This window comes from Corylus avellana, chromosome 3 (assembly GCF_965113065.1).
Source record: "Corylus avellana chromosome 3, dhCorAvel1.hap1.2, whole genome shotgun sequence".
NCBI lineage: Eukaryota > Viridiplantae > Streptophyta > Magnoliopsida > Fagales > Betulaceae > Corylus > Corylus avellana.
Window position 1 is genome coordinate 8,351,913 of NC_142492.1, and position 12,660 is coordinate 8,364,572.

At 35.6% G+C, this 12,660-nt stretch overlaps 1 protein-coding gene across 1 annotated transcript; it reads right to left on the minus strand.

Annotated features, from left to right (window-relative positions):
* Positions 1-8,284: 8,284 nt before the first annotated feature.
* Positions 8,285-12,435, minus strand: LOC132176327 (uncharacterized). Its single transcript, XM_059588502.2, has 6 exons — positions 12,273-12,435; positions 11,272-11,400; positions 11,074-11,163; positions 10,843-10,982; positions 9,206-9,260; positions 8,285-8,744 (listed from the first exon to the last, which is right to left on the minus strand). Exons 2-6 carry the CDS (start codon positions 11,398-11,400, stop codon positions 8,559-8,561), a joined length of 600 nt encoding a protein of 199 aa, XP_059444485.1. The 5' UTR covers positions 12,273-12,435; the 3' UTR covers positions 8,285-8,558.
* Positions 12,436-12,660: the final 225 nt, after the last annotated feature.

Sequence of the window (12,660 nt, forward strand, 5' to 3'; positions counted from 1 at the left end):
TAGACCCAACGCTCTCACAATCTTCTTCTTCATCCAAACGACGGCGCTTTCGACGACCTCCGGCAATCCCTTTCTTGATCGGAGAATAATCCTCACACGGCTTCCTCTTTGCGAACGCGCACATCCTCTTTTCAATGTATTGGGTCGGCGATTTTTTTCCAACGACACACCACCCGCCGCCAGTCCAACGCTGTCGGACCCTGAGAAAAGATCGGTGGACAACGAATCCGCCGGAGTCTCCGAAAAGCAGAACTTGGAAGAAGTTGCTCCCAGTTAAAGCCCTGAAGATCTTTGCTGTTTGCCAAAAGAAGTTGTGACAGCACTCGACGATATCGCCGGCGGTGAAGTTAGCGACGCCCTCCAAAGGCGGCGGAACTGGCCTAACCGCTATTCTTGGAACCGTCTCCTCTATAATTTTTCCGTCGGGGCTGCCGTAGTTGACGGTGTAGGTGTAGGCACTAATCTTTGTGACTTTTGCGCAAACCCACGCGCCTGCGTCAACAAACTTCTTGCTCAGCGCCTCCACTTCGCTCCCTATCGTGAGCCTCAACATGGCTGTAATCGATCTCTCAGGAATACCACCGACTAGAAAAACCCAGAAAGAATATATTTGAGAACAATGATCGGTCGGGTGTATATATATATATATATATATATACGGATTCGTTTCCTTTTCTCTCTAGGTTTCCTAGTTCACCTAGGAATTGGATGGTCGGTTGGGTAATTCATAACACGAGTTTTTTCTTTTTTGGAGGTAATGAGATGTTTTTTCTTCTTATTTTTATTTTATTGTTGGCACCAATGAATCGAGTGAAATTAAAAAAGAAAAAAAAGTAAAAAGAGAGTGAAATTTAAAATATAAATAATATTTTATTATTATTTATATTAATGAGACAAATGTCTCATTTATAGTCCTAGAATCTCTCTAGAAAGATCATAGTCATTAACTGAATACTCTCGAATACTCTCCGGTCCACCTTGAGAAAATGTGAAGTATTATAAAGCTCAATATTATAAATTACTTTTGATTCTCTACACATTGAGAAACACTGTAACTACCCGAGAATATTTGTTAAATTTAAAAAAATTGCTACCCGAACATATTTGTTAAATTTAGAGAAATTGATGTGGGTGAGTTTTTATGATTTTTTTTTTTTTTGAAATTTTCCTAAATATAGAGAAAGGAGTGCTCTAACATCCCTTGCAACTTTTCTTTTTTAACAAAAAATTAAATAAATAAATAAGGCCCGCATTTAGTCACATCTCACATCATATTTGTTTGACAGTCTACTAATTAAATAGACTTTTCGTTAATCAAAGCCAACAACCTAATTGTAGGTATGTCAATCTATTAAATAGCATTTTTATTGAAGATAAACTTGATCAAAGCGAACAACATGATGAAGATAAGATTCAAACAATGCCTAACATTTAATTCAAATTGTATCATTTAAATTCTTTTGTATCTATCTATATTGAGGCAATAAGTAAATTCTAAAACACAAACGGAGGGAATAAGCCTTACAAGGAAATAGAATAAAGCTGAATATAAAATGGTAATCAAATCTAAAATCTCAAAATTTGATTGATCATAAGCTAATGTAGGATTTCAGTTTTTTTTTTTTTTTTTTTTTTTTTTAACACGTAGGGGAAGAAAAAAAAATTCGAACTAGTGACCACCCAGCTAATTGGGACCTAAATCCTCTCGGATCTATTTAGTTATTTTTAGGAGGGTAATTTTGTTATTTTACATTTTTTTTTGGACAAAAATACCCCTAAAAGTATCTAAATGGATCCCTCTATTTCATTTGAAATGAGAGATCCTGTGCAGCCGATTGATCCCCTCGGAGACTTCAGCTATTTTGGTTAGAAAAGAAAGAAAGAAAAGAAATAGACAAAAGGAGGAAAAATGAGTACTATAATATACACCCATGGATCAGTAAGCAGAAATTCACCGAATGTAGTTGAGTAACTTGATCTATTATCACTCTCATTGCCTTCTTCTTCCCCAATAGAACGACTACATTCAGAAGAGCCCTGAGAATCTTCATCATCCAAGCCAATATCTTTCATCATCGGAGAAGGAATATTCTCCTTTGCGCATTTGCATATGGAAGTTGAATTCTTTCCAATAACATACCATTCGGCGCGTGTCCAACGCTGGGCGGAATCTGAGAAAAGATTTGTGGACAACGAATCCGACGTTGGGGTCTCCGAGGATCCGAACCAAGAAGATGTTATCGGATACAGGCTTCAAGATCTTTGCTGTTCTCCAAGAAAAGCTGTGAGAGCACTCGACAAAATTACCGGGGAGAAGTTAGCGGCGCCCTCCAAAGGAGACGGAAGAGGCCTGACGGCGCTTCTTGGAACTATCGCCTCCGTAATTCCATCGCGGCCGCCACCATACCTGGCAGTGCACGTGTACGGAGTCGTGCTTATGACTTCTGCGCCAACCCACGCGCCTAATACAGAATCAACCACCTTCTTGCTCAACGCCTCCACTTAGGCACCTCTCGTGCGTCTCAACATGGCGGCAACCGATCAACTAGAAAAACCCAGAAAGAGAAAGAGCGATGGGAGAGAGTTTGTTTAGCGGATAAAGAATATGTGAGAACGATGATCATATATATATATATATATATAAGAATTCTTCTCCGATATTCTGGGTTTCTGAGTTCAACTCGGACCGGGTCACATAGTTCATCTTAAAGACTAGGATGGTAGGTTGGGTTCATAAGAATCAGAACATGAGTTGTTTTCTACTTCTTCTTATCTTAGTAAAAAAACTTAAAAAGATAAAATAAATAAATAAAAGATGACAATGTATTTGTTTGGTGTTTCTTTATATTTATGGATATATAGGTAATTTTCCTTCTTTTTATTTTTTATTTTTTTTATTTTTTAAGGATTTTTGAAAATTTTACAAGATTGTCTCCTTTGATGACACCCAACAATGTGAATTCCCTTTTAATTAGAGAAGTGGAAATTCAAATTCTCATGTCCTTGAAAATGTTTTATTTCTTTTAAATAGCAACAAAATAATGTTGTATACCACTTTTTTATTTACAACTACCCATTATGCTAACATGGCAGTTTTAATAAAAAATTATGTAACTTTTAAAATTATCATTAGGCTTATGAACTATGATTGATCACTATTAAATTTTGATAAAATTATGATTTTAAAAAAAACCTTATTTTTAGAGTGACACAAGAGAAATTTCTAGCATTACTCAGTCTCATCAAAGGTTTGATATATATATATATATATATATATATATATATATATTTTAACAATGATGGATCCGAGTGTTGGTTGAGCTTACTACGTCAGCATTGTAAAATAATTGTGAGATAAAAATATAGTTTCTAACATTAATTACTCATGACAATAATGCTCACATTCTATAAGTTTTTAATTTTTGATGCTACTATTGGTTTCTTTTCTATTAACAATGTCCAATATTGGACATTGTTATGATTATACAAAAATAATTAGACTACATAATAATTTTGTTATGGTTACTTTATTAATGCTACATACTTTTTGGGTTTAATTTAACAATTTGTAAAAAATTTATAAAAAAAGTGAAGAACTATTTTATTTTAAAAATGAAAACGAACGGTAAAATCTATATATGAAAGGAAAGAACTATTTTATTCGTTAAAAAAAATGAAATGAATATAAAATCTGTATATAAAAGTGGTGAACTATTTCATTCTTTAAAGAAAAAAAAGGAAATGAACAAGTTTTATTTGGTTATAGATGACAAATATAGAAAATAAATCAAATAATATAGTCAGTTTATATATTAGAAAATGAAAGAAATTTATGATTTATGTATTTTTTGTTTTGTTTTAGATTGCATTATGCACTTGAAGAGAGAAACATACAGATATTTTGGAAATAATAAATCATGCAAATATACATGATGCTTAAGAGTAAACCAAACATGAGAATCTCAAATTCCCAAAAATCTCATCAAATTCATAATTATTTATGAGAATCCAAATTTATAAGCATTACATTGATCGAGAAAGTAAATGCAAGGAAAAATGTTAGATTCCGCAAACCAAACGCCAAGTACAACATCAGCGCATATTTGGCTCTATGGGAAACTATACTCAGCCCTCAACTGGTTTTTTCTCGGGGGATTATTGGGGCCATTTGCAGTAATGGATCCTCCACAAGGCATTCCCAAAACAATCTTGCAATGGTGGTCAAATTGATCTTGAGCACTGTGAACTTGCATCTTGTCCCATTTCAAAACCAAAAGTCTCATATTAATCTAAGAAGGCTAAATTCAGAACAGAATTAATATAAAGAAGCCTATAAGAAACAGATCAATGTGCTTGTATTGTAAAGAATTGATCAGGATCTTTATAGTAGGCCTCTTTCACATGAATCATGCTTATTTTCTGTTTGGGATATTTAGTCCATAGGATAAAACTAGTTCATCTATTCAATTCATTTTCTTTTTTCTTTTTAATAACGTGCCAATTGTAAAATTATGTATATGCAAGATCATTTTGGCAAACTCAATTAAAGACGGAGCCAGAGGGGGAAAAGTCGCAAAAGTCCCCTCTTATTGCCTAAAATTTAAGTAGCCTATATATAGTTTGTCCTTTTAGCTTTGATTGTCCAGTACCCTAAAACTTAAAAATAAAGTGACATTACTATAAATATTTTATGTGACTGAATCCTCGACCAATTGTCAAAAGCAATTATGACGTCATGTTCTGAAAAGGCAAATGTGCGCTTTATGGAGGGAGCTAGGCTTAGGCCTCTTGCGAGGTGGGAAAAATGCGCACAATTTGAGCCAAGTTGCAAAGTACACTTGTGAAATTACTTGTAAAATATATATATTGTTTACTAATGATTGCTACTAGCTAGAGAATCTGAATATTTTCCACATTGCTTTAATCTAGCATAGGCTGATGATATTTATAATTTGAAGCGTTACAATTCAAATATATAAACTCTCTTTGAGATAAAGCTTGTTATCTTGAGTCTGTTGGGATTAGACTGGAGATTATCTTGTAAGAGTATTTATCCTTTACACGGTTGTTACGACCACCATGGTGAGGTGAATTTCGAGAGGCAAGATGCACGGCTACATCTAAGACATCCATGGCTGGTTGAGTTTGTTCAAGACGCAGCTCAATAGGTGACCATAAATTTTTTCAACGGAGAAGGGTGGGTTCGTCTGCCATTGATGCAGGGTAGCAAGTATGACGTGAGGGAAAAACTTACGTAGGAAAAAAAATTGCGGAAAGAGAAAAAAAATGGACGTTAGTCTTTTGATTGCTCTGATACCATGATATTTATAATTTGAAGTGTTACAATTCAAATATATAAACTCTCTTTGAGATAAGAGTAATCTATTTATAGAGTTTCAGATATGTAATTTGGATATGTAATTTATCCAAATCATCCCTTCTCAGATAGTATTTTTTGCTCTCATCACATAATCTACAATAACAATATGGGTCCATATACATTTTTGCTTTCGTGCTTGTTTTATTTTATGAGTGGGATATTTGGTTCATAGGATAAAACTATATTTATTATAACGATGATATATGACTTTGTCTAATGCATGCAGATTTATAATGACATTCCACTTTAAAATTCCATGTAAATTTGCTTATTAATTTGGTCATGATCAATAGCATTTCTTTTGGACATAAACTTGATCAAAGCCAATAACCTGATGAAGATATATAAGATTCAAACCATGCTTAACATTTTATTCAAATTGTATCATTTAAATTCTATTGTATCTACCATATTGTACAAATATATGATGGGAAGTCTTTACTATATCGAAGTGTATATATATATAAGACAATATTACTTAAGTACTCATTATGTATTGAAAAACAATGAATAAGTTGACTATAAAACGTACGGTAATCAAATCTCAAATCTCAAATCTCAAAATTTGCTTACAATCGATCAAACTTAAATGAGAAATATTTTTATAAGATAAACAAACTTAATTAATAAAAAATACATTTTATTTTTTGACAAATCAAAAAAAGAAGAGGCCGGTGATTTGATCTAATGACCTTTTCTAACTGAACGTAGCCGATAAACTGAGCTAATGTGCTCTGGGCTTGAGAGGGTATTGGCTTTTTTGCTCAGAAAAATAAATAAATAAATAAAAGATTACAATATACTCCCATGGATAAGTAGGCAGCAATGCTCCAAATATAGTAGTTGAGGATCTTGATAGAGAGTACTCTTCACTCTCATCGCCTTCTTAGAAATATTACATTCAGAAGAGCTCTGAGAATCTTCATCATCCAAGCCAATATCTTTCTTCATCGGAGAAGGATTATTCTCCTTTGCGCATGCGCACATGGAAGTTGAATTCTTTCCAAGAACATACCACTCGGCGCCTGTCCAAAGCAGTCGGACTCTAAGAAAAGATTTGTGGACGATGAATCCAACGTGGGAGACTCCGAGGAGACGAACCAAGAAGATGTTGTCGGTTACAGCCTTCAAGATCTTTGTTGTTTTCCAGGAAAAGCTGTGACAGCACTCGACAAGATCACCGGAGGTGAAATTAGCGGCGCCCTCAAAAGGAGGAGGAAGAGGCCTCACGGCTCCTCTAGTCCTCTTGGAACTATCTCCTCCACAATTCCGTCGGCGCCGATGTACTTGACAGTGCACGTGTACGCAGTCGAGGTTATGACTTCTGCGAAAACCCACGCGCTGAATACATCCGCCACCTTCTTGCTCAGCATCTCCACTTCGGTACCTCTCGTGAGTTTCAACATGGCGAACGATCGACAAGAAAAACCCAAAAAGAGAAAGAGTTTGATGTCATATGTGAGAAGTGAGAACGACGATGATTGTATATATATAATTATTCGTTTCCGATATTCCTGGTTTCTGAGTTCAACTCGGACGTACCGGGTTTCCTAGTTCATCTTAAAGACTTGGATGGTCGGTTGGGTTCATAAGAATCGTAACACGACTTGTCTTCTTCTTCTTCTTTCTCTCTCCTTATAGGAAATTAGTGTGGTTTTTTTTTCTTTTTTCTTTTTTCTTTTTCTTTTTCTTTTAAATTACCAAATTTTTATTTTACGATTACTCATTTTGTTGACCTTGTATGCAAGGGTTGATTGAAATTGCCAAGTTAGTACTGTGTAATAGTTGTAAAATAAAAATGTAGCTTTTATGACGATAAATAATGCTCACCTGATTTTTTTTTTTTTTTTTTCGACATTGGTATGAACTTATGATTGTACAAGAAAAGTTGGACTACGTAATAATTCTTTTCATGGTTATTGTTGATGAGAGGTCGGATAATGAAATTTGCACTTGGTAAAGGCAAATATGGTGATAGATTAAAGCTAAATTTCGCCCCTAGGGTTAGTTCTCAAGCCTACCCAAAGGGATGGTTGGAATAGTTGGACATCATAAATGATTGCAACCACCACCATCGCACTTGGCCTTGTTTAGTAAAGGGGTTGGAGTTAGCCTAGACACTATTTATCACCATTTTTCAAAAAAATCAACATCAAAACATTTTAACTTTTTCATTTTTTATATCACATCATTCACTTTTTATTATTATTCAAATAAAAAAATCACTATAAAACAAAATTTTTTAACTTTTCCATACCACTTTTTCACTTTTTTTATATAAAACATTCTTACTTTTTTTTCACATCAATCTACACCAATTACAGTGTCTAGGCCAAGTCATTTACCAAACACCACCTTAGGGTTTCCTACCTCTACAACGTGTAATAATATGATAGTAGGTGACTCCTCAAGGTAACTGATTATTTTGCCTTTTTTCTAAGACTTCCGGGACTAATTCCAGTGTCCAGACCATTCATTTTGAATTAAGGGTCTCAATTTTCAAAATTACATGGGGACCTTAATGTCAAAAAATAAAAGAAACATTGTTAATTGCTTTACACTGATTACCCTCAAATTCTACCCGTAACAGCAGTAATATTACCAAAATAAACTGCCGTCACCAACATAGCATAGCTAGCTGCCAAATGGAACATGATTTGACGAACTGCAATAACACCCTATCATTACAACCCATGAGCAGTGCAGGCTACACATCAGTGACCGATGGAATAAGCAAGCAATGAAGCCAAGTTCAGTCACCCACTGGACTTGCCAAACAAGATTGTGAAAACAATCAAAACTATGGTTCAGAAGCTATTCATCTCAGTAAAGGCAAAATGACCATATGGAAGAACTGATCACGTAGCTTCTGTCAAAGACAACTAGAACGATTGCTACGAAATCAATGTGCAATAGCATGGATTACCATCAACAAACCGTAAAGAACTATACATTGACAGTGCAAAGGAAACAACTTGAAAAACTGAGATACAGTAGAAAATGGAAGTAAAAGAACTTGCAAAAAGAAAGGCCCTAGATTCTGCATTTTGGGCACTCTCGGCTAAAACTCCAAACTTGTATCAACTGGGGTGGGTTATGCAGGCAGAACAAATATACATGATCACTGGAACTTGTCCTTCCACCGAGATACCCATTCTAACTGGCACACTAGTTTGAATTAGTTGCCCACTCGGCCTCTTGCCCATGGTGGAATTCTCGAGCCACCTCCATTACGTGGCAGAGGAGCATTATTCTGGCGTGACAAGATCCTCATCCTCTGCTCCTTCATGTTTGCAAACAGAGAGTCTAGCGTTTGAGACCTCGGCTTGGGCACTGCATTTGCCTGCTGCTGCTGCCTGGGTGACTGCACAAAACATATGAATCTCATTAACATGAAGCTACTCATAAAGCCATACACTAAGATCCTCTTGGTTTATTTTCTATGGGAGAAAGTAAAGAATATAAAAAGAAAAGAATAGAAGGTATATTATTCCTCTTGTTTAGTTATGTGGAGAAAGTGAGGAAAAAAAATGTTTTTGGTAATTATATTGGCACTACCAACTTACTCCAAACCTTTACCTACTTTGAAAATAAAATTTTCGTGAATCATTGAGGAAAATTTTGAATTATTTTCCCCCCTCTTTCCCATTTTATTTAATAGCCAAAAAATGGAAATGAAAAGAAATTTAAAACTTCTCTTCAATGGTAAACCATATATAGTGCAATTGTAAATATTATGATTACCAATGCTTGCTGGTCCGACTCAATGATGTCATATAAATCAATCTCAAGGAGAGGAAGTCCTACGGAGATAAGAAGGAATACCTTTGCAGCAAAGTCTCCATTTGGAGCTCTCCTCTGGACCGGTGGAGCACCACTCCTGCACCCAGAAAAAGAAACAATGATTGAAGACTTAAACAGGACTTACCTTCAAGAACCGAGTCCCACAAGGAAAATAGGCTGTATTCAGGATGCCCCCAAACCAATACAGAATTATAATTATACCACCGCCGTCAGATTTACATTTACTTGGTTGAGAGTCAAGTGACTTACCATCATAGATTCTATTTATTTCCAACTAACAGAAAATTAAGACAAACCATTTCAGAAAAAAAAGTGACTTCAAGAAGTGAAGATCTGCAGTATATTCTGCAAAAGCTCTTTCCAATCACAAAGCACGATCTGGATTCAGAACTACACCGCCAACACAGCTGCCAACCGCTAAAGGACTTCGAAAATTAATAACAGGGGCAAAACTCTATGCTCTTTGACATTCAGCTACCCCAAACTCCAAAGTTGGTTATCTCAAGCAAACGAATTTGCTCTACCCCAAAACCAGAAACATACAACTCTTGTTTAGTAGACCAAGAACTATCCATTCTAGTTATATCCCGTGGCATAAAGCAGGTGAAAACCCAATCACCGGGGTAGCAGGCAAGAAAGGACAAGAAAAGCAGAGAAGTGTGAGTCATTTGGACTAGAAAAGGCGGAAACATTCCAGAAAGCAGAAACCGCCCGAACAAGTGACCCTATGACTGAAGGGTGTGTCCATCCCACAGCATTATCTTCCAAATTCAGATAAATTATCAAAATGTCTGGAGGCCAAAAATGCTCCTTGGTTAGAGGATCAGAGCAAATTGGATCAACCAGCACTACCTATCACATCTCAAGAATGGAGAACATGGAAGAACAACCATACATGTCATGATACAACAGCAATAACCGCCAAACTCAGATTCACAACCACGAAATGTAGAGACTGCTGCATTCACTACAGTAACTAGAAAAATCCATTTGACACCGCAAAACATGTAAAGTTTTTCCAATCAAGCAATGAGCCACTTAACATGCATAAAGTTAACTTGTCCAGTGCTCATGTGATAGCTATCCTTGCAATGTGATAGCGATCTTTGCATAACAGTTGCATGAACTTCCACTTTTCACACTTTATTTCACAAATTCATTAACCCATCTCCTTCCAGTTATATCCCTGTTTATCACTTGTAATCCATCACTTCAACAGCAAATCCAAGTAACAAAATTCCAACTTCCAAATACGCATATCCACAATCATATTAGGTGTGCACAACTCAAACTAAGAAGCACTTTGCACCCAACATATACATGGGTTATGATGTAGGCAATGCCATCCTGGATGGCATAATAAAAACAGTCAACACTTGGAAACATTCCCAAATTGGCTGATTCCCGTAGAAAACAAATCATATGCAGGACTTCCACAACATTATGCGATTTGATAAACATTAACCAAGAGCACATGGCAGATGTGATCAATACTATAGAAGAACCATGATTTACCTGCAATAATTCCATAATTAAACAATCCCATTAGATGGTAAATGGTTGTTATAACCACTAGAATTTAGGTTCAAACTCATCCAAACTGTTCAGTATTAATAATTGCTATATAGAAGAATAAATAGAACTGTAGGAAGAAATACCTTGCTTTATTCCAATTAGCCACCCTGTTACGACCGAAAGCTCTATTACGAAGTGGAGCAGCTGCAGCCTTTCTTGCAACCTCAGTAGCCAGAGGAAATTGGTTCCCCTGGAAATTTGACCTTCTCTGAGCTAAGAACCCCTGATTACCATATTTGAATTAAACAACGAAACATGCAATCTATGGAAATATACACAAACAAATAACACACTTTAGCAGCAATTCCGCATACCTGTCTAAGTGAGGATCTTGTGTCCATAAAACGCTTCACCTTCATAGATTTATCTTGAGCAAGATTATTTGAAGATTTCTGATTTTTGCTCTGCATGGGGATTCATATATTATGCTTAACAACCCAATGCCCAATATAGCTTTAATGACATATGATATCAAGAATGGTAAGCACACTTTCACAAAACAAGCTTCTTACCGGAACCCTACGCTGCTTCTTAGGTTTAGTTTTGGTGTTTTTAGACAGTTTGATAATGTCTTCTAATGCCATGTCCATTTTCTTCTCTGTAATAGCAATTGCCTCGCTTGTAAGAGGTTTAGTCGCCATCTGATAGAGATTAAGGAAGTCGGTCACTCATGAAAAAATAAAATAGCAAATCAAAATTATTGAACACAAATTAAGGCTAGAGTTTCAAACACGGAAAATTACAGAGCAAAAGTCACCAATTTAGAGAGCAGAAATTTTCTGTCCTGGACTTCCAAAAATCAAGCATATTTTCCAATTATCTAAAAACTGATTAAGGCTAAACCAGGCATCGCCTACCACAAAATAAACAAAAAATAAAAAAACAATGTTCTAAATCTCACATTCTTTAGTGTTATCTAACCCCAAGCACCAAAATCTCTAACCTGAATTGAATCTTCGATGCTAAACTAAACCAAAATGAACATCAAAATCAAAACTTTATCATCTTCATTCCACGTTTTCTCACCAAGCAAACAGAGAATTCACATACAATTATTAAGAACATTAAAGAGAAAGAACAAATATCAAACACAAAATTAGGGCTAGGGTTTCAAAGACGGAGAATTACAGAGCAAAACTCACCAATTAAGCAGAAATTTTCAGTCATCGACTTACAAAAATTAATCATATTTCCCGATTATCTAAAAATTAAGGCTACACCAAGCATCGCCTACCACACAATCAAATAATTTTAATTCTAATCTCATATACTTCGCCGCCTTCTGAAACCCAAAGCGCTAAAGACTTTATCCTGAACAGAATATTCTAAACCAAACGAAAGAACATCAAAATCAAAACCCTATCATCTTCCTTCAAAGTTTTCACACAAAAAAAAAAACACATAATTCAACTACAACTATTACAAATAACAAGCAGAAACATAAACACCTGATTATCAAACACAAAATTAGGCCTAGGGTTCCAAAAACGGAGAACTCCTGAGCAAAACTCACAGATTTAGAGAGCAAAAATTCAACGAAGATCGTAAACTCCAAGCAATCCAAAGTTCCGAGGGGAGATTCTGAGTGAAATTTAGAGTAAGGGTTTTGAGTGAAATTTAGGGTTCCAAAAACACAGAAAACAATTTTAGATCGCAGAAATGAATTGCTGCTTCGGCGAGAAGTTACTGATTATATATGGGGAAAGCGCGTGTACACGTGTGTACGTCGGATTTCAATTGCGAATCGTAAAGCAATAATTAAACCGTATTTGATAATAGTGTTTCGAGTCCGCTTAGCAGAAGATACCGCGGATATGCGTGAGACTCACTCGAGCATGCACCTTTCTTATAGGCTAAGGAAACTCCTTTTGTCCAATTCGGATGAAAATTCTATTTAGAGA

Excerpts from the sequence above, each read along its gene's own strand:
- LOC132176327 (XM_059588502.2), bottom strand. The coding sequence starts at position 11,400 with ATGGCGACTAAACCTCTTACAAGCGAGGCAATTGCTATTACAGAGAAG. Across the intron at positions 11,164-11,271 it reads AGAAGCAGCGTAGGGTTCCG|AGCAAAAATCAGAAATCTTC; the intron begins GTAAGAAGCTTG and ends ATCCCCATGCAG. Across the intron at positions 10,983-11,073 it reads CAAGATCCTCACTTAGACAG|GGGTTCTTAGCTCAGAGAAG; the intron begins GTATGCGGAATT and ends TATGGTAATCAG.